General features: G+C 38.0%; 1 protein-coding gene across 1 annotated transcript in view; it reads right to left on the bottom strand.

Annotated features, from left to right (window-relative positions):
* Positions 1-22,720, bottom strand: part of LOC113100537 (phosphoinositide-3-kinase, regulatory subunit 3b (gamma)) — a 147,767-nt gene that overhangs the window by 86,276 nt on the left and 38,771 nt on the right. Inside the window, exons 3-4 of the mRNA XM_026265224.1 lie at positions 6,542-6,637; positions 5,791-5,868 (exon numbers count right to left, since the gene is read on the bottom strand). Coding sequence (XP_026121009.1) covers positions 5,791-5,868; positions 6,542-6,637 — 174 coding nt within the window. The remainder of the gene's footprint in view (positions 1-5,790; positions 5,869-6,541; positions 6,638-22,720) is intronic.

Raw genomic sequence — 22,720 nt, 5'->3', positions numbered from 1 at the left:
CTAGTACAATTGCCTTTTCTGTTGATCTCTTCTGACAAAGAAATTTCTGTCATTTCAGTATTTTGTGATAGGCTACTGTATATGTGCTTTTGTGTGCCTCTGGGAGATGTGTGCTGGATGTTATCGTAAGCTTTGATGCTGTGTGTTATGTTATGCTGGAGTGATGAAGAGGGCTGTTCCAGTAAGGCGCAACCTTTAGGAACAGGGAGGGGAAAATAGCTCCAGAGACGACAGCCCTCATTCCTGGGTGACCGCAAGACCCACTGTGGACCCGGTCAGTGGGGCCATGTTCCTCCTTAAACTGAACTCAGTCACCTCCTTCATTGTTCTGGGACCTGACTCACAGACACCAAAATATCTAGCTGTCATGTCATGGGTGTAAAAATGCCATGAAATGTGGAATGATGCCCATGAATGTAAACATCTGGCACCACTATAGATCCTGTCAACAGAGAGTGACATCTACAGTTGAAGGATATTTGTTTCATGATGAAAATGACCCTAGAACACAAAAGAAGACCATTAGCGGAATGTCCGAGCTGCTCTGTTCAATACAATGAAAGAGGGCTTTCAAGCTACAAAAAAGACAAAGTGTGTGTGTGTGTGTATATAGATATATATATATATATATATATATATATATATATATATATATATATATATATATATATATATACAAAAAACTAAATGCTCCATATTCTGAAGCCATATGATAGCATTCTGTGAAAAGCAGACTAAAATTAAAGTTGCGATTCATTTAAAATATAGTGTTTAAAATGTTGCTTAACAGCAATTTACAGAAAGTTGACAATGTATGGAAAAGTGCAGATTGGACATTCATCAATCAAAGGAACAGTTCACCCAAAAAAGAAAATTCTGCCATCTGGCCTCAACTTCAATGTACTTACATTTAGATGAATAATTTGATACATACTTTTACATTGTACTTTTTTACCTGCATGTAATTACATCTGCAATTAATTTCTGTAATTCAATTTACTATAACACTGTTGACCCATCCTTTACCTTAACCATCCCATACCCATACCACCAAACCTGTCCCTAGCCTTACCCATATCCCATATCAATAGCAGCAAAATTGTTTTGCAATGCAATATGAACACAAAAGGTATATATATATATATATATATATATATATATATATATATATATATATATATATATTTAGTACATGATTGATAGTTAAGGCCAAAGATTATATTTAGAAGAATATGTTTTGGACAAAAAATTAAATAATATATTTCTTAAACAATCAGATATAATGTCCCAGAGTAGAAAGCCCTATAGTTTTGGAACTACGTTAGCGTATGTAAATCACAGAAGACATAATTTTCATTTTTTGGTGAACTATCTTATCAAGAAACACTTCAGTGTCCCACGATCATACAGGTTTTCAAAATCCATGATACAGAGTCTATGTTGGCAGACTTTTCATTTTTGGGTCTACTATTTCTACAACTAAACTGCACTGTCTTTCATTCAGCTCTGTTCCACAAAGTTTTTTTGTAGACCAAAAAAAGATACTTAGACACCACAATAACAGTCTTGCCCATTTTGTTCATATATACATATATTCTCACAAACGCTGATACCAGCAATGTGCAGTAGTACAGTTCATGATGCCTGTGGCACGCCACTGTTTACCCTCTGGGATGGGACAGGAGCGTGGTGTGCGTGCATTTGTGTACGTGCGAGCATGCATGTGCAAGAGTAGAGAGAAGGTGATGAGTGTAAAAAATGCGGGGGAGATTGTCATGTAAACATCTTAGGCAATGAAAGCAAGGACAAGAAGAGCCAGCACACAGAGAAGAGGGACATGCAGAGACTCAAAACAATCAACAGACACAGACCTACCGAATTACAGCACCAAATACAGTAAGCCTCATTATAAACCCAACAGACTAAACTTCCCACTGATTAAAGCTGCAGGTCATTAAACAACCCTAATCTAATAAACTGAAACGATGGCAACTTTGCAAAAGAATCAATCTTAATTATATAAAATTACTCTTCCTGGTCTGCTGATGAGAAAATGTGTTTTGGAAACAGATAATAGATGACATGAGTCTTAAATTATTAAAATTGGACAAATAGAAAGAGACAAATATGCAAACAGAAGAGCAAGAAAGCAAACAAGACAGCAATTGAAAAGAAGAAGGCAAGAGAGAAAAAAAGAAAAAGAAAGCGGTTCATAAGAGACACAGACTTTTACATTGTTGTTCAATTTAAGCTGCCGTGAACTTAATTTAATTTACACATATTTGGCATTATGTGTCTCCACCCAATCAAGTCTTCAAGGAGGGCATGAAAAGAGTTAAGGAGGGGATATGAGTGAAAATGGACGAATGAAAAGGTGTTGTTCAAAAGAGATGACACAACTGTGGCATTACACTGCAGATGAAGAGAGCTTCACCAGTTCGGTAACATGCTTGCTATTGAAGATATTAGGCTTAAAATAGGTCATGATATTGATCCTTCCATATGTCTTTTAATCCATGTCTATTGTTCAATCTATCTATCTATCGTGAATCCATTCGTTCATCTTTTAATCATCTATCCATATGTCTGTCTATTTATAGTATCTATCTATGCACACAGGATTTCTATATACATTTCAATAAAGCAGAATGCATGTCCTGATAGACTGTTTTAAAAACTGAACCTCTTTTAACTTCACATGCCATCTTAAAATTGCAGCACTCATAGGAGTAGACACTAAAATAAAAACTATGAAATGCATCACAACGGCCAAAAACACCCACATAGCGCATGTTTATATATATATATAAACTATTTAAAAACAGTGCAGATGGATGCAAGAATGCATAAATGGCCCCTAACTCAGCGGAGGAATCGATCAGAACGTCTCTGTCAGGAAACTTCAAAGCCAAAAAGGCTGAACAACGGAGTATTCTGGCCACAAGTAAGTGTGTGTGTTTGTGAGGAAGAGAGAGCAATCGAGGGATGACATCATTCTTAGTGATGACTTCCAAGGCTGTATCTGCAGAAAAGAGGAGAAAGAGCTGGACAGAACAGATGACATGGATGGATTAAGTAGGTAGAGTGAGCGTAAACAAAACTAGAGGGGCCGTCTTGCAAAAAGGTGAGGAAATTTCCAATGAGACTGCAGAAACGACCGGAACGAATGGCTGATACAGTTCAAGTCTTAAGAGTAAACCGTTATAGTAACGCTAAAGATGAATGTGCATGTGATGCATTATATACCCCAAACATACCACATAAAATGAATATGCACAAATGACTGCATCTCTGCAGTCTTTAATTGGCCCGCATTTACAGACAGAAAAAAAAAAAAAAACAGCATCAATTGCAATGAAAAACAATTATAACACCACCCGCCGAACAAAGTGTTCCCCGGGGGCACTGAACCATCTCCCCTCAGAAATCTTTAGGACTTAAGGGCGTCAATCAAGACGATTGCTAAAAGACTCCAATAAAACAAAGGGCGTAGAAGAGCTCAAGCGGCAGAAGCCCATTCTGCCCAAGCTGACTGTCAAATGCTGGACTCCAATAGGTTATTGACTATTGCATATGAGACAGGATGACATCACTGGCAGCCAATGGGAGAGCAGGAAGTGCGGAAGATGAGAAGAGTGTTTTTAATTTGTGTTTTGCAGTGCTCAGCTTCTCTCATGCAAGAAAAAGACGAGAAATGCGTCAATGATGAATGTCGGAATTAATAATCGGAAGGGAAGAGGGGCTGTTGGCATGTTGTCGAGTGGGCACGGGTCAGCTACACTCTCCGTGCGCCTGTCACTGTATCCAAGGAGACCAGTGCTGGAATCGCTTTTCTTTTCTTGTCGACCGTGTATGTGTGTGTGTTCACGCTTGTGTGCATTTGCTGTACACTGAATGCATATTCATGCACAAATGCAAATGTTTGTCAATCCTCCTTGACCATTAGTTTGAATTTACTGCATGTGCACTTGTCGATCTTCGATACACCTGATCATGAGTCATTCCTCTCTCCGCTCCTCTCTACCTCCTACATGAAACCTTTCCTCTTTCGTTCTCTCTCGTTTTTCTAAAATATGTAACCCGTGGCTAAAACGGCTTGCCATCTCCATGACAACACACTGTTGATCCACAAATCACTGGTTGGATAGCACAGGATCTAGCTGGCTGACGTAATGTTGTCCCTGGTCTTCTGTGGCCACTGGACTTCACCACTTCTTGGCTGGGATCTTAAATGGCAACCATGGTGCGTGTCTGCCAAAACACTTATGAGAGTGTATGTAATGGTGTGAGTATTTCCACACTGAGTAACTAACCTGTTATATAACTACAGGAAATGGGTGCTGGATACACTTTGCAACATTTTACGGTTGGCTTAATGGCATTCATACCACTCAAAGGTTAGACTTATGGTTAGATGTGAATGGAACAATTTAAACAACATAATATAAAAATATATAAAAAAAAAAAAATAAATAAATATGTGTGTGTGTGTGTAAATGTACAGTATATATAAATGTAATCTTAAATGTATCACTGTAGTTGCCCATGTAACACAATATTGACCCCAAAAAAACATGCAAAAGAAATTGCTTTAAAAAGGAAATTGAGTTTTGTAATGACCAAATCCAATCTAAACCTGTATGGCATGATGAGACTGGACTTTTAAGCCTGAAAAACACTCTCAAACATACTTAAGGAGTATTAAAAAGGCAAAAACTCAAATCAACGGTGAAGGTTGATATGGAAAAAAAAAGCTAACCTTTCCTACACCACTGTAAACTGGCCTTACCATGTTGTCAGAGCATATTTATGTCCACCAGTCACAACTTGACAACATCTACCCTATACATATAGATCCTCAGTTCATAAGAGTGCTCATGTGTCAGAAGACATATTTCAGAATCTGTGCAGCAACTCGTGAAAGACCCTTTGTCCTTTTATGGATTTGTGCAAGCGAGCATAAGTGTGCACATGTACTCTAAAGAAAGTGACACGAACATGCCCAGGTCATGTTAGGGCACGTGTGACATTGTCAACCGGTAGAATTATGAATATAATTGCGATGCTTAAGCTGTGACTTAAGGCTTTACCTGTGCACATGAGTGCCATTCACAGTGTCAAGGGTTTTGCTGGTTCAGTGGCATAATAAATTACAATCTTTAACACAGTCCCTTTTTTTAAACTTAAAAGTCTCAGTGTAAAATAAAAATTATTTGTGAACTACAGTGATAAAAGGAGTTTTCTCCTATGGGAAATTCAAGCTCTACCTAATCATTTTAGTAGAGAGGAAGAGGGTGAGGTGTGTGTGTGTGTGTGTGTGTGTGAATATGCATTTATTTGCTTCATCTAATCCAACAATAGTGCTGAGTTTTTTTGGAAACTCCCAAAAAAAGTACGGAGCCAGAGCACTCCCTTGTGGTGCTAAATAAGAACTTCAGCTAAACTTTGCAAACTTTTTAACAGCAGTGGCCTGGATTTACACTGCGGAACACTGGAAGTTACTCCACTGCACAAAAACATTTAATTGTTTTAGTTTATTCTTACCTTTTATATATTTTAGAATTAGGACTGTCATTTTTATTTTTTTTCTTCTGAACCACATACACACGGCAGCAACCTTTTGATCTAAGAATTTTCAGCATAAATTATGTCCCATTAATATTTCATCATTATTATATAAGACTCCCATACAATCAGCTCTGGTAAACATAAACCTATACAGTATAATCTGAAATTAGAAATGTATAAAATAAACTAGTTATGGGTAAAAATAAATGGTTGTGAACTTACCCGTTTCCAAAGCCTGCAATAATTCTGGGGATCCAGTGGAGGTCTGGCCAGACCGGTACAGTGGCTCATTCTCCCAGTCTTGAGCACAGGACAGAGGTCAAAGGTCAGGTCTATAATCTTATGTGTTATCATCCTAACCAAAACTGTTTAGTAAATTGAAATGTTGGAGAGATGAGGTACATTTAAACCCATTACAAAAAGTACAGTGGTGATACAATGGTAAATTAATGGTATTAGAAGGTAAAAACATTGCAAAAATCTGAGGTCAGTTTAATTCAGCTTTATCATTGCATGAATAAATAGCATTTTAAGATATCTAAATATAGAAAGTTACAATTGTTATTTAAATTGTAATAATGTTTCACAATATATATATATATATATATATATATATATATATATATATATATATATATATATATATATATATATATATATATATATATATATATATTTTTTTTTTTTACTGTATTTTTGATCAAATAATGCAGCCTTGGTGAGACCAAACCCAAACTTTTGAATGATATTATCATTACCACCATGCTACAATAGAACCTTTCATATGTAATTAACTTATTCTAGAGATTTTTTTTTTTCTATTTGCAAAAATATATTTCATTTTTGATGAAGGAAATATACAATGTATAGAATTTGTCAATAACATCATGGGTTATCGATGTGAATGCTAGACTGGTGTCTGACTCTACCTGAATAGTTAAATTATATAGGTGAGGTAAAAGAGCAAACTCACCCAGCCTCTCTAGAGCCTCCGTCAGTCTGAGCACCACGGCTGGGGTCTGATCAGGCAGAGCGCACTGCTCCACAACATCTCCCTTTCCACTGGGGCCTGTCAGAGAAGGGGGAAGAGAGAGAGACAGGGAGATGATGATGATGAGGATTCCCTCTGGAGAGACCAAATTCACTGATTAGGTGGCTGCCTGTAAACCCACATCTCATCTCTCCTTAGGGAACAGTCAGGTTGTCATATTCACACAAGCATGGTAGATATGCAACGTAATACTCAAGTGTCAACCTCACACACATTTAAGTTAATGCAAAAGTTGACAACCTCTAAAAGCCAGAATTAATGTAGTTTATTTGAATTTTTACAAATACTAACACATTTTTTTATTGAAAGTTTTAAAGTCATTTAAGCATGCATTTAGTACAACATTAGTTATTGCATTATGAAAGTGAAAAAAAGTGAAAGTGAAGTGATATGTGGCCCAGCTAACGTAAACTAAAATGTACTAAAATGTATTATGAGCTAACGTAAACTAAAAATTACCAGTAATATATTGACATATATGAACATTAAATAAAAATAGTCCACTCAAAAACATCAATTATGCGATCATTTACTTACCTTTATGTCATTCCAAACCTGTATGACTTTCTTTCTGTTGTGGGACACAGAGGATATTTTGAAAAATGCTGGTAACTAAACAGTTTAGACTTCCATTGTGTGGACAAAACATACAATGGCAGTCAATGGGAATCTAAAATATTACGTTACCAACATTCTTCAAAATATCTTCTTTGTGTCCCACAGAAGAAACTAAGTCATACAGGTTTGGAATGACATTGGAGTAAATGATGGATGTTTTGGCTGGACTATCCCTTTAAATGCCACAAATTATAAACATTTAGTCCAAATGGGTTTTTAAAATTCTGTATATGACCTGTCCTCCAGGTACTGGACTGTATGTCCTCCAGCAGAATGAAATACAGCACAAAAATGTTTCAGAAGCATTATTGTCTATACCCATCTTCGCTGTCCTTCCACTGAGCACTGACCTTCTGCTGAGGTTCCAGATGGGGAGTGTGCCCATATATCTCTAAATGTGGGCACTTATATGTGTTCAGACCACCATGGATAAAATCCTTGAGGGGGTCTGATTTTTAGTATTGACATGTAGTAATGTCAAAGACAAATTATCCATATGTGTGAAAGAGAAACAAAGCAGCATCCTTCGTATGACACCCTGTCTATGCTGTCCTGGGACACTGAGCATGTCACACATGACCAGAGAGCATGGTGAAGAGTGGATTAAAAGACTATTACCCCTCAGAAAAGAAATATGGAATTTGCTAAATATTATTGAAAAACTGATATTTAAAGGTTTCACTTAAAAATAAGGCAAAGCTGTAAATGCATAAGGGACCATGAACTAACCATAAAACATTTATTAATCTAGGTTGAAGTTTATTCATAAATATACTGTTGTTCATGGTTACTCATATTTGTACATAATACATTCATATTAATTTATACTACTTTTTCTATTAAAAATGTGTTGGTGTATGCAGAATAAACCAAGATTAATAACTGTTGGAATGGAACATTACTGTAAAGTCTAACCTCTTAAAAAAGTTTGAGGTGAGGGTGACAAACAAATGCTGTGAAACTTACAAATGTGCTACAGTAACTAAGAAAACATGACAAAGTGTTCCTTTCGCACATGCAAATAAAGTCTAAAGGTCATATCACAGTAATGCATCACCCTCATAACTACATGGAATAAACATGATTTCATCTTGTGCCCAGATATTAATATTACTAACAAAAAAATAAACAAACATTAACTTTTCATTTAATTTACTCCATAGCAAACTCAGATCTGCATTTTCTTTTCACTCTAAACAGGAAACTTAAATGACATTTACAAACGTTGTCAAACTCATTTCTATCAGTATGTGGTATCATTTACATCAAATTTGCATTATAGCGAGAAATTCAGATTTTCTGCACCATTATGTGAAGCATGAGGTCCATGTAGTACTCTTGTAGTGTTGTTTACATGCTCGTGTGAGTTATCTTCAGTGACAACACTAATTAGCACTGATGTACACCACCCGCTAATGTCTACACAGATAGCAATGCTATCTCTCGTTTTTCTCTCTGTAATTAGGAAATGGCTGTTTATTTAACAGAATCTCACACACAAGCATCTGTTGACAGCAGGAAAAGTTTGCGTTCCAATGCACTGGTGTAATTTGTGCGCTAATCTGCACAGCAGTGGCCCTTGTTGCACCCCACTGAAATTTTTGCACGGGAGAATCACGCTACAAGGTGGAAATACTTTCTGGACCGTGATGATCTAGGTTTTGTTGGTCAAAGATCCATGATAAAGGTTTAGTTGAAGTGTCAATTAGATCTGACAGTTTAAATCTAACCAGAAGCATCTGCAGTACAGGAATTAGATACAGGCCCATTATTACTTTTGACTAACCATATGCAAATGTATAAGTTGCTGTGATCCTTCAAAAGTAATATAGATGAAGCAACAGGAACAGGAATGGGGGAGATGACAGTGATTAAAATAAAAAATAAAAAAAACAGAAAGATTAATGAAAAGTTCCTCTTAGGCTTTGATGCAGGTGGCACAAAGACAGCGGAGGTTTGAGATTACACTCGTTATACCAGCGGAGCGCATTGGTATTCCAACAACACACGGTGCATTTAATTGCTCCACATCCTGCTGGTTTCTCTATGGACCTCGACAAGCGACACCTTATGAATGAGCAAACAGGTCAGAGCACGATGGGAGGAATCATAATTCTCTCTCTCTCTCTCTCACACACACACACACACACTTTCTCTTTCTCTACTTCGTACCTTTTGTTTTGGAAGCCTCACATTCCTTAATTATTGGCCAGCCAAGATTTATTAAAGAGGAGATTAATGTGGAGCTGTGTGCAAACTATAGCTTTCATTATAGAGAAACTAAAGATGTAGGAGTGGAATTTTAACTGGTTAGTTGATGAATTATATGCATGAAGTATGTAAACCGTTAATCATGGATTTCTGTGGAAATTAGCCATAAAATTTGATCTGATCTTAATGAATAAGAGACGAACAATAATGCATTTTGTCTTAATTGAACACAACAGTGGAGGGTGGAAAAAGCATGTGAATAAATGTGATTAAAGCAGATTATGTTTGTCTATTGACCAATTCATGCAGTGTTAAATCTATGTTTTTCCTGTAACTGTATTATATAAACAATTGTTGCAACACATTCAACACACTGAGGAAAACAAATGCACGAGGCACTGGGAAATAATTCCAGACAACTGACTTGATATTTTCCAAATGTTTTTTTTTTTTCATGTGCTTCAAATGTCAAAACCCTGCCCTTCGATTTGCACCAGCGTGAACTTGTGTTTACATTTCTGGCACCACACATGTGCGCGAGGACTTTCACGTTTATATGTGTGTGTGAAAGCGGTCACAGGTTGTTTGGCTTTGTGTAGAAGGCAGTGGGCAAATTTCCTTTCAATTGGAGTGCTACTATGCGTTTGGTGCTTCGATTAACGTCACTGTCAGGAAACATCACGGAGGCAATTTCTCAAAACGTGAGGCACAAGCTGATGGGTGAGGGACAGCAAAGAACAGAGGAACCAGAGTGAAAGGACTGATTTCGTTTTTCAGCACGACCTGGCACCTGCTCACAGTGCCAAAACCACTGGTAAATGGTTTACTGACCATTGTATTACTGTGCTCTATTGGCCTGCCAACTTTCCTGACCTGAACCCCATAGAGAATCTATGGGATTTTGTGAAGAGAAAGTTGAGAGACGCAAGACCCAACACTCTGGATGAGCTTAAGGCCACTATCGAAGCATCCTGGGCCTCCAGAACACCTCAGCAGTGCCACAGGCTGATTGCCTCCATTCCACGCTGCATTGAAGCAGTCATTTCTGCAAAAGGATTCCCGACCAAGTATTGAGTGCATAACTGAACATAATTATTTGAAGGTTGACTTTTTTTATATTAAAAACAATTTTCTTTTATTGGCCGGATGAAATATGCTAATTTTTTGAGACAGGTATTTTGGGTTTTCATGAGCTGTATGTCAAAATCATCAGTATTCAAACAATAAAAGACCTGAAATATTTCAGTTGGTGTGCAATGAATCTAAAACATATGAAAGTTTAATTTTTATCATTACATTATGGAAAATAAATTGTGCCAACTGTTACATATTTGAAGATTTTTTCCAGATGCTTTGTAGATCAAACACATGATAATTAGCTTGCAAGTAACTTAAGACAATCAAAAGATCTGCAAAAAAGAATGGACAAAGCAAACAAAACATGGCACTGTTGGCAAAGGACCTCTAGGGGAAATACATCTCAACTTAATATCTATTGTCAATCCCATTAGTGGCATTTATGAGTGTAAAGCACAAGACTATGTTAAACTGTGGGGGTGTATTGCTGTCACTGTACAAAGCTTGTGTGTGCCCATCCTAGCAGCTCTGCGAGAACAGACGAGCTTATCAGATCTTATCCGTTTTCTATTAAGAGGACAGAAAGCAGTTTCTAGGGGTTTCATTGCCCTGTGTATGTGTGCATGTGTGTGTGTGTGCGTGTGTGTGTTTAACGAGCTCTGGTCACAATGACAGGGAATTACTGAATGGATCAGCACTTCTGCACAAAGCCATTAAGTCTCCAAAGTCGGGGTCAGCCAGCTGAAAATGTGGGAAACACAACATGTAAGTCTTTATGAACAAACATATTATCTTACACCTGCTTTCCCATAAATTAAAATAAATCTTCCTTTTAATTGTCTGACTTGCCTAAGCATATTCAGGAGATTGTCAGCACTATTTACTAATTTTCTGCACACAATAACGATTACAATAATTGTCTTTTATTGGCTCTTTCCCATTGAGAGTGCGATACAGTGACCTGCTCTTTCATGATCTTGAGTCCACTCACCCAGAGCAATATATCGCAGTGAGCACTAGGGGGTGCCACACTAGCCACAGTGATTCAGATATATGAGCCTTTGTGTGCTGCAGAAGGGACTACAGTGTGTGGGACAGAACCGAATGCTTTGAAAGGACAAAAGAATGGTGAGAGCCACTGGTGGGATCTTACATAAGATTCTGGTAATATATCAAAAGTGAAATACATACACCAACAGAAAACATGCTAAATCTGAATTTAGATGTATCTCATGACAATTGCACAAATTGGATTTTCATACTCTTGATGCCATGGACCGCCAAAAGTGATGAGTTGTTAAAATAACTAAAACTAAAATGATTAAAAATGTATTTAATTAATTGAAATAAAGATCAAATAAATGTAACAAAAAAAATAAATAATAATAAATAAAAATATCGCCCTGGGAACCAACTATAGTAATCTTCAATTTGAAATTAAATTGAGATCTTCATAAATTATATAATAGCATATAGACAATACACATAAAAAGACACTGTCTAAACTACAAAAATGCTCTTTTTTAAAGGGGTCATGAACTGAGAAACCAACATTCCCTTTATCATTTGACATATAAGCGGTCACTGTACTATCCTGTAAGTTTCAGAACTCAAAATATTGTCATTAGTCTAAAACAGCCAGTCTGTCAAAACGACAGCTTGTGGAATGTACCACTCTATGATGTAATAGTGTGACTAAACAACACGCAGAAGATCAACACATGCTTCGACATCGCTGTTTAGCCCTGCCCACCGATTCACGCATGTAGTGTTTATGAGAGAGGCAAATGCACAGGTCTACGCCGAAACCAAGCGATAAAGATGATTCAAAGTCAAGATGCTGTGCAGTGCCAAGTTGTAGAAAAAATCTGTCGTTGTATTGCATTTCTTGTGATTCCAACGTTAGAAAATAGTGGATGAATTTTATCTTTAATGAAGTTCCAGACCATGTCAGTAAGAGCCGGGTCCTTTGTTCACTCCATTTTACACAGGACAGCAGCATCCACCTGTGAAGGTGGATGTTAGCCAATCATCAGGGTTGCCAGGTTTTCATAACAAATCGTTTCATTTTAGGGGCTATATATCATGTTATTGGGGTCGCTTATACCTGTGGACATGAAAACCATCCGCGGCAACAGTGTTATAGAAGCCCAATTCCTGGGGAAAACCGCAGACTTGGCAACACTGCCAATCATAGCAGTGGGCATTTACTTCTGAGTTAACAAACCACCACGATCATTCAAACAGAGCATTCTGATGAGGGCGGTCAAAAACAGGAGAGAAAATAGCCTATTACTTTTAAATTCTTTTTTTTAATGAAAAAATCTTGAGAACATTATAAGTGGACTTCAGAAGCACAGTAAAAAAGAAAAAGAAAAAGAAAAAACAGAGGAAGTTCATGACCGTTTTAATGTATAAAAAAGTAAACATTACTGTGAAACATTTTATTTGCTAAATTAAATAACTGGTTTCTTTGTTGCTATTTTATTGAAGGCAAAGCTAATTTTTAAAATCAGTGACAGTGGAAAACAGTGACTTTTTATTAAATTTATCAGCTCACTATAAGAAAACTGTTAGATATACAAACATTTGCAGCTCAGATTAATTTGTACACAGATTTTCACAATCATAATGTGTCAGATAAATTTCCCGTTAAATTTGAATGCCCTTTAAATACATAAACATTTTCAAATTCTTAAATTGTTCAAATTCTTTCAAGTTCAAAAACTTTCTGGTGGTCGCAAGTCCCCAGTGTGAAGACACCTGGTCAAGATCTATGTGTGAATGTACACATCTTTTATAAATGTCTCTCTGTCTCTAAATATATAAGAGTGTGACACTCACTGAATTCATTACTATAGCAACCAGTGTAGGTGCAGCGGATATTGACTACATTGTCTGAACAAACAGATGAGATTACATCACTTGCAGAATGACAGCAGACAGACAGATTGAATTTTGAAATCAAATGGGATTTGTGTGCGCAGTCCACACAATACAATCCATAACACAATGTGAAAATAAAGCTCCCGCTTACTGCCTCTACATAACATACCCTACATCTCCTTTAAAGTGATGCCACATAGTAAATCAAGCTTTGTACATAAAACCCGGTGCACAATACATAAGATTCAGACAAAGAGAGCTGAGGGCTTTCTCGAATGGAATTGGAGTATGAGGAGGAGGAGCAGCGGTCAGAAAGATGAAGGCTTGCAGCTACGTACAACGGTCCTGCCAAAGTGATAAGGGAGTAGTCTCCTCCTGTAAATCTTTTGAATGTTTTTGAGGGATTTTTCCTCCTTTCTCTTTCTTTTCTCCCTCCCTCTCCTTCTCTTCTCTCTCTTTCTCTCTCTCTCACACGCACACACACAGCTATAGCCATTTCCTCCATTACAGTGTGAAATTGAAACTCTCCCGTTTCTTTACCTGCTCTGTTCCACTGTGTCAATAAGGGATGTTTAGCCTTTGACCCTGCCACAGGCTAGAGTGATGAAAGAAGTGGACCGGCCAGCTCACACACAAAGGTATACACTCACAAATAACCCTGTGCCATGAACAAGTATGAGCAATGATTCAAATGCAGTAGAATTGTGACAAACACACACACACACAGACTCCACAGCTTTATAATTCCTGCAATCCACATTCTTATCAATCACGTGTGATAGCGGGCGCCACCCCCTTCAACACCGGAGAGATTACCAATTGCCTCGCAAAATAGCATCTTACTCACACACACACAAACACTGGCCACAATGCGTTTGGAATAATTTTATTTAAGATAATGGTGAAAATATGTCAGTGAAAATAATTGAATTTAGATGCACTATCCAAACCAGTTGTCCAGATGGATAGAACCGCCCCGCTCTTCCCTTGATATTGATTAGGTGCTCATTGTCTATTCCTGAAGGGATAAGAAAATACATTACACAAATCAATAGTTCGCACAAATTTTATCAGGTTCACACAGGCCGAGATTAAAATGATTATGAAGTGAGGGAAAGTGATGCCAAGAGGGAGACTGTCAATCTATCAAGTTCTGAACCATTTCAGTAAATTTAAACACCATGAAGAGCCCTCTGGGATAAAAGGGTTAGATTCTCATACTGAATGTGTGATAGCGCTTATCTAGAGTGATGTCTGTATTTTATCAACAAACTTATCCTCAGTGGAAAAACGTGCCTTTACCTACACTTTTACTCTACTTCAAAAAATTACCTATACGGTATGTGCAATCACAGCGGTTTCTCGCTGAAATGAAAACTAGAAGCAGTAAAATAATTTGTATCTTATTTTATCATAGTGGATGATTTGGTAACAAATACATTTTGACCTTTGTGTCACATGCATATGGTTTTTCTGGCATAGTAAACTTGCTCGGTAGCTCACCTGGTAGCACAATGCAATTACTCACTACTGTAGATTGCTTAAGTATGAATCCTGACACATGATAAAAAGCTCAAAAATCTGTATAAGCAAGCCAAAGTGCTGTGATATGTACAGTACAACAATTTTGTCAGCTTTACATTCATCAGTTTCGGAATGAACTGAATGCGCTTTTAGTGCTCCTCACTCAACATTTAACTTTGAAATTGCCACAAAACGTGCAAGAAACTGTAAATCAATTTTGCAGAAATGTTGCCAGAGGCATGTTTTTCAAGTGACCCCGGGCAATTATTATTATTTTTTATCTATCCAGTTTCTTCAAACAGAAAGAAAAAAAGTGTATATGTCCCATTTAGGAGAAAAAAAGATTGAAGAGAGGACAGTAAGGAAGAATGAATAATGTAAATAGCAAAGGAGTAAAGCAGGTGATGGATCCAGGCAAAAAAAAAGAGGTTAAAGTCGCAGTGTGGCCTTCCCAAAAAGATGCCACCTGGCAGGGGCCTGGCCTCGGATGTTTTGCCTGCAGCCAATGATAGAGTCCCACAAGAGGGGCGTAGAACACATGCCTCTTCAATTAGAGCACTCCATGAGGGAGGAGAATGAAAGGGAGAGGGATAGGGATCGTAGGAACTAAGGAAAGATTTGTGTGTTGTCAGATGAGCGGTATAAGAAAAGAGTTGATGAAAAGGGAGAAAACAGAAATGAAAAGAAAAAAAAAACTGAAAGAGTCAGATGAGGGCTGTGAGTTTATATAACTCAGGTTAACATGTCATTAAACAAAAGTGTGCAGCAAATGGTATTACAGCTTCACTGGTTATAGTGTACGTTGTGCTGGGAATAAAGAACTACTTCTTTAGTTAAAAAAAAAACATGTTTAAAAAAGGACAAATATAGCAGAGCCTTAGAGGATTCTTTATATAAAACAAATAAGTTTAAATGTGATGAGCACCGGTAAATACACAGCTGCAGTCAGTTTTTTCTATTAAACATAGAATGTGGCTTGGCATGTAAACAACCTGCAGCTATAGTCTAATAAATTATATTACTTGCCAGAAGAATTATTTAAATCAGTAATAGTAATACATTTCATCATTTATTGATTTAATAAAAAAAAATAAAAAATCCAATTAAGGCTGTAATATACAAGTTATTAACATATTTTATCTAGGGCTGGGTGATAAATTGACGATGCCATATACTATTCCATGCAAATTTTTAGGAGAAATAACAGACATCTGACTGACCTATCATTTGATCCATGACCCATCAGTCATAATGTACTCATCCTCATGTCATTCCAAATCTTTATACCTTTATCGGTTCTTTTTTACAAATCTGTTCATACAATAAAAGTCAATGGGGTTCAACAGTTTTCATTTCACTTTTCAAAATATCTGTTGTGTTGGATAACTAGATCTAGTCTTTGAATGGGGGGTGTCTGAATCAGTGTCCACGATGTGGTGGTCTTCCATCCTTTGCAAAAAGAACATTAACGCTCACTTACTGCAGGGGCCTTTAATGAGCTATTAAAGACCTCTTCACTACCATGAGAGAAACTAAAGTGTGTGTGCGCCGCAAATGTATTCATTCATGAGTGTCTGACCGCGGCCTTCTGAGGCATGCATAATTAATAAGAAAAGAGAGATAAAAGCAGGCTGAAGTTATTTATTTCCTCTTGATGTAAATGTGTGCATTGCCTTTCAGCACGTATGTATTTGCCTTCTGAGCCCGTGTGTATCTCTATATGTGTTTATTCCTCGCAGTTATTGCCATTCTAAAGTAAGACAGGACAAATAGACGGCAAATGTAGGCCAACTTTTTCCTGCTGGCCACTAAATATTTATCACATATTCCACATCCAAACCCCACAGCTTCATATTGCACATGAAATACAGACAAATACTGCTCTAGACTATATTTAAGAGAGTCAGGAGATGTGGCATGTAACTGAAAGATTGGAAAATGAGAAGAAATTAGATATATGATGCGTGTGTCTGCACGGGACCAGAGGAACACTAAACTCATCCGCTTCTTCCACCCATCCCCATGGGTGATCAGCTATGCAATGACCAAACCTAATGCATAACATACTGTCCCCAATCTTCACGTCACATAATTCAACAGACTGAAAGACGAAGGGCTTTTATCCACCTCAATGTAAATGAAATGAGAACACACAAAGGCAACCTTGAAAACTGGGGGGCATTTCATGTGCGCTTTCAAGTCTTTCTCTTTACTCAAGGAAGAAGAAAAAAGACCTGACTGAGGGGACATTAAAATTCATTCCATTCTTCCCTTTTCATTTTTTTTTTTTTACATTTAATTTCTTTACCAATTTCACTGTTTGAAAAAGTTGTGGCTTTGTGTTCAAGCAACAATGGATGCATCCCTAATGTGCTTCCACTGCTGTTTCTTCCATTTGTGGCATTAATTCTTCTTCCTTTTTTCTGACTACGCAAGGAAGTCATTTTTTTTTAAATCTATTAATTATTCAGTTAGTTAAAATCAATAGTAAATACTCATACTGATATTAACTGATCAGAAGGAATATCAGATGAGTGAACAGCTTTTCTGATCTCATTCACAAGAGATTTAACCATTTTTCCTAGAACAAGAAACCTTCAAACTTCAAAAGGCACCATTAGGGAAAACAGACACAAGGGATACAGCTTAGTTGTGTAGGGAATAAATCGGAAGTGTGTAGTTCTCAAGAGATCTGTCACTTTAAACATTATTGCTGTTATAAATGAATTAAAGTGATGTAATTGACAGGATATGTCTCATTTGGAGCATATGGTGTAAATAAAATAGATTAAAATAACTAAATAGATTCAGTTTCTATCAACTGTCAAGACAATAGAAGTATGAAGTAGTAAGTATTTCTTCATTTAGAGAGCAGAGAAGTGTGTGTGTGTGTGTGTGTGTGTGTGTGTGTGTGTGTGTGTGTGTGTGTGTGTGTGTGTGTGTGTGGTTATGCTTGTACATCTCTGTTAGAGTCCCAGCCTCTCCCTGTAAAACTACAGACAGAGACAGATCACTGGTGACCTCCATCACAGCTACTGACCCTATCACTCTGAGCAGAGAAAAAGAGCGAGAGAGCGAGAGGGAGATTGGATATGGGGAGGGGAGCTCTAGCATGTCTGAGTGTCTTTTCTTGACCCCCTACCTCATCTCCAGCTGTACATCACAGATTGCATCTGCTTAGGGGGCTTTCTGCACACGCTCAGAATGGTGACTTCCCCCATGATTTACCGTTACTTATCATACACACCTGCGCTAGGTAACCCATTAGTTGTGCCCTATCTTTTGTGTAGATGCATTGTCTATCCCGGCGTTGGCCAACAAAACCGAATGGATAACACGGCACAGCTGGCCGTGATGAGAAGTCTTGCACATTAGAATAATTGAGAGAGAAGGGAAATGAATGAGAAAAGAGCATTGGATGTTGCAACTGGAACTGGTGCAGATGTGCAGTTCAAGTCCATGGGTGAAGATGACACTTCAGAGGCCAAGGTCCGCTGGGAAAGCAGTGTGTGTGCGCGTTTGTCCTGATTAGTGCACAGCAGATGTGCAATAGTAGGAAGCACAAAGCAAGCTGAGAAAAAAGGTCCCAGCAAGCCTGTCATTATATTCCAGTACAAAATTCTCTCTCTCCATAGAGAAATAATTATGCTAAAAGTTCTCTTTAACCCCAACAACACATCTCCCAGAGTCAATTCAAATCAAAATCAACGCCAGCTATTGTGGTGGAAACACAAGAAATCCCTGTAATAATTTATTTTTTTACAATAGAGTCTCTAATAAATAACTGTGAATAGATAAAAACATAATATATACTTAAAAGGTCAGCTAACACAATACATATACTATACTATATACAGTTTATAACACACACAATGTTACAATAGATTGTATAACCTGATGATCATGTTACAAAGGAATTCACATCATCAAATGTAACAAATATGTCTGCTAAATTACTAAATGTAAATATTTTATTTTTGACCAAAATAATCAAGAATCTTAAATATTTATTATTTATTTACTGTGTCAAAATGTTTCTTTATGCGTTACATTTGTCAGAATCATAAAATGTTATGTTTTACCAGGTTTAAATTAAATGCTGAATCCAAGTTGTGGTCATATTTGGAGCAAAGTGTAAATAAAATAAAATCTCAATACAAATGAATCAAAGTCCTAATTATTAATAAACAGTAGCAGCATTCAACAATTCATACATTAACAGTATACCTGTACATATACAGGGATCACAACAACAACAACAAAAGTCCGTTCAGTCAGCTAAACCTTCCAGAAAGCTACATTCATTGAAACTGTCTGATGTGTCCCCAACATTCGATGATATTCAGAGTTATTTTTTTATTTTTTTTATTCTGGGATAAGGGATGGATAAACTAACCAAGCAAGGAAAAAGACACATCATCATCAACTCACAGCTGTTTTCTGCTGTAATGTAACAGTTTCTAAGCCACAGCCTAAAGGATGCAGCACAAGCTGTAATAGAAACTCGGGAAAATAAAAACAGCAACAACAAAAAAGAAAATAGTTTGACTCAAACTGAAAATCAATTTTAATTAAATAAATAGGTCGACATAGCAGTTCTTTGAAACGGGGTTAAAACAGGACCTTGGCCTCCCAACAGTGCCATACATACACAGAATGTTGTAATTGATCATACTTAAAGGGCACAGCAGGCATTATTCTATGTCCAAGCCACACTAGACAAATTAAACACGTTTTTCTTTCCGTTTAGTGAATGTGCAAAAACAACAACAATAGTTTTAAAGTAAAACTAATAGTCATAGTCCGTAAAGTGCTGTTAAAGGAATCATTCATCAAACATTTTTAATTGGTTGGAAATGTACAGTACTCATGCTCAGGACATCCAAGATTAGTTTGCTTGTTCAAAGAAACAGAATTTTAGAAATTTAACTTTACTTCTCTATGGATCCTCTGAAAGGGTGCTGTCAAAATGAGACTCCAAACAGCTGATAAAAGCATCACAATAATGCACAAGAAATCCACGCGATCTTGTGAAGTGAAAAGTGGTGTATTTGTAAGAAACAAATCTAACATTAATAAGGCATTTTATTTTTTTATATGAACATTTCCAGTATTATCCATTATTATTCAGTCTCACTGAGTGGGTTGTGCTATGACAATAGTGACTGGTCTTCTGGTTGCAAGGCGCAGAGGGCGCAGAGGGCCACTGTCCATTGGTTTTGTTTAGTTAACACTCAAAGTAGAGAAGGGAACGTGGGTTACTTACGTAACCGAGACGTTATCGCAATGAGATGCAAAATGCAGGAAAAAATGGGGGGGGGGGGATCATTCATTTTAATGCTAAAGTAATGTAAACATAAATAAATGGGCCAGCTATATTTTCATGTGTATTATGTTATTTTTAGAATGTGTGTGTAAACTTGCAATACATTGCTAACATGATCCCTGCCTGATGTTAGAATAACACTGTGCAGATATCTGTGACTTTTAACATTTTAAAATGTATGAAAATCTGTTCTTTTAGATGTTTATCTGGTGTTGAAAAAAAAACAGACTTTCAAGCTGCATGGTTTGCAGTGTTGCAGAGTAACAGGGTAGCCTGTGTATTATAAACAACACATTTACCCATACAGTAACCCTATATTGTGACATAATATCCCTTTTCCAGTATATGTTGTGGTGTTTGAAGAAACTTTGCGTGCACAGCGTAACTTATGTAACTGTACCTTGATGTTATGTATGTATATGACGGCGACCCATCATTGGGATTAGTTCATTGAAAAATGAAAATTATGTCATTAAAGACTCACCCTCACGTCGTTCCAAACCCGTAAGACTTCCGTTCATCTTCGGAACACAGTTTAAGATATTTTAGATTTAGTCCGAGAACTCTGTCCCCCTCCATTGAAACTGTGTGTACGGTATACTGTCCATGTCCAGAAAGGTACACGCACTTTCAATGGAGAGACAGAAAGCTCTCAGACTAAATCTAAAATTTCTTAAACTGTGTTCCGAAGATGAACGGAGGTTTCACGGGTTTGGAACGACAATAGGGTGAGTCATTAATGAAATAATTTAAATTTGGGTTAACTGGGAAAAGAGCAAACTCTCGTAGTTGCAGAGGATCTCTTTTATCAGTATGGAGTTGATTTCTTTCAAACAGACAAGCACGCATCATGTAGGAACGTGCTCAGTCGGTGTTGAACTGCCTGAATATGTTCAAGAGCTGGACAGCGGTCCCACTGAAACAGTTTCAGAGGCTCCTGGGGCATATGAGACCGCCTCAACACTGGCTCCATGGCCAGTCCCGAGTCGACAGATCATGCCTAGAGTTTGGGCCAGCTGACTCCCAAGTAATCCTGAGGTCCTGGCTCTGCTATGGCCCAAGGTTCCTACTACCCTACTACCCCTGAACCTGCAAGCAGACCCAGCCCTAGCTTTGCTATTGTCGTGTCCGAGCCATGTGTCCATACATAGACCGGAAACAAAGCTTTAGGACCTCAGATCAGCTCTTTGTTTGTTACAAAGGCCGGCAAAAGGGGAATGCCATCTCTAAGCAGAGGATGGCCCATTGGATTGTGGATGCCATCATCCTGCCTTATCAGGCACAGGTTGTGCCCTGCTCTCTCAGGTTGCAACCTCACTCTACTGGAAGTGTTTCATCCTCCTGGGCGCTGGCTCATGGTGCTTCGCTGACAGATATTTGAAGAGCTATGGGCTGTGCGACCACAAAACGTTAGCTAGATTCTATAGTATTCGTTTGGAGCTGGTATCCTCTTTTGTTCTCACCTTAAACGGGTAGAGGCACTAAGAGGCCCCGGTTGTGTGACAGCTTGCTAAAGCCACTCCAAAGTGTCCGTACTGTAAATACCGTCAAGCTCCTCCACCCCCTCGGCAGCCAGGAACGTCCGGCGCCAGGCCTTCACTCTCTCACTGAATCCTTGAGGGTTCCACATGTAGAGACTTAATTGATCCCATATGTGTAAAATCCATGGTATAGCCTCAGAGCCTGTGTTTCCCCGCTAGACTTCTGCCATTTCCAAAAGGGTTATAATCACCTCTAATCTGTGCAGAACTGCTGGGTCATGTTTTTGACTGAGTTGTGGAAGAGCCTGAAGAACCTGCAGTAACAGTGTGTAAGGCAGCGGCAGTTTCTCCACAGGCCACATAAACATCGCCGGGAAGTACCTACAGACCCAGGAGGGGAGGCACGGTTTGCCCTGCTGGGTGGAGGTGGTATTAGACACAACTGCATCGCAACTCCACCGGGGAGACCCCTGTAAACCCCCTAGCTGCACCACTGTCAAGAGTGGTGAAGGAGGAGGATTTAGCAGGAGGAGTGCCACTGTTGGTACGCTCCTTATAGATGGCACATCACGTTCCATTGGCAGCTCAACTGGTTGTGGAGTACAAGAGCAGCAATGTTACCCTGAAGCAGAGTAGTCAGGAGAAAAATGATGTGATCGTTTGGCTCCGAAAGCTGGTATGCGTTGCACCTACTGCCTTTTTTACGCTCACACTGTGATCAGCGGCAGCTGGATGCAATCACTGCATGCCAATGTCCATTGGCTTGTTTAGTTTACACTCGAAGTAGATTGGTCTCTCTAAGCCAGATCCCAATTCGTCGGTCACCAATGTGATGTTGAGAGTGACTGACGGAAAGGGAACTAACAATTCCTGTAGGCGCTAATTATTAGTTTGGCATTGTGTTGAAGTCTTAGCAATCTCTTGGGGTCAGGGAAATATGCTAAACAAGTGAAAATAAAACCTATCTTTGCTGGTGAA

The sequence above is a fragment of the Carassius auratus genome, chromosome 6 (genome assembly GCF_003368295.1).
Source record: "Carassius auratus strain Wakin chromosome 6, ASM336829v1, whole genome shotgun sequence".
Lineage (NCBI taxonomy): Eukaryota > Metazoa > Chordata > Actinopteri > Cypriniformes > Cyprinidae > Carassius > Carassius auratus.
Note: the sequence above shows the minus strand (reverse complement) of the source record. Positions and strands in the feature narration are given on the sequence as shown.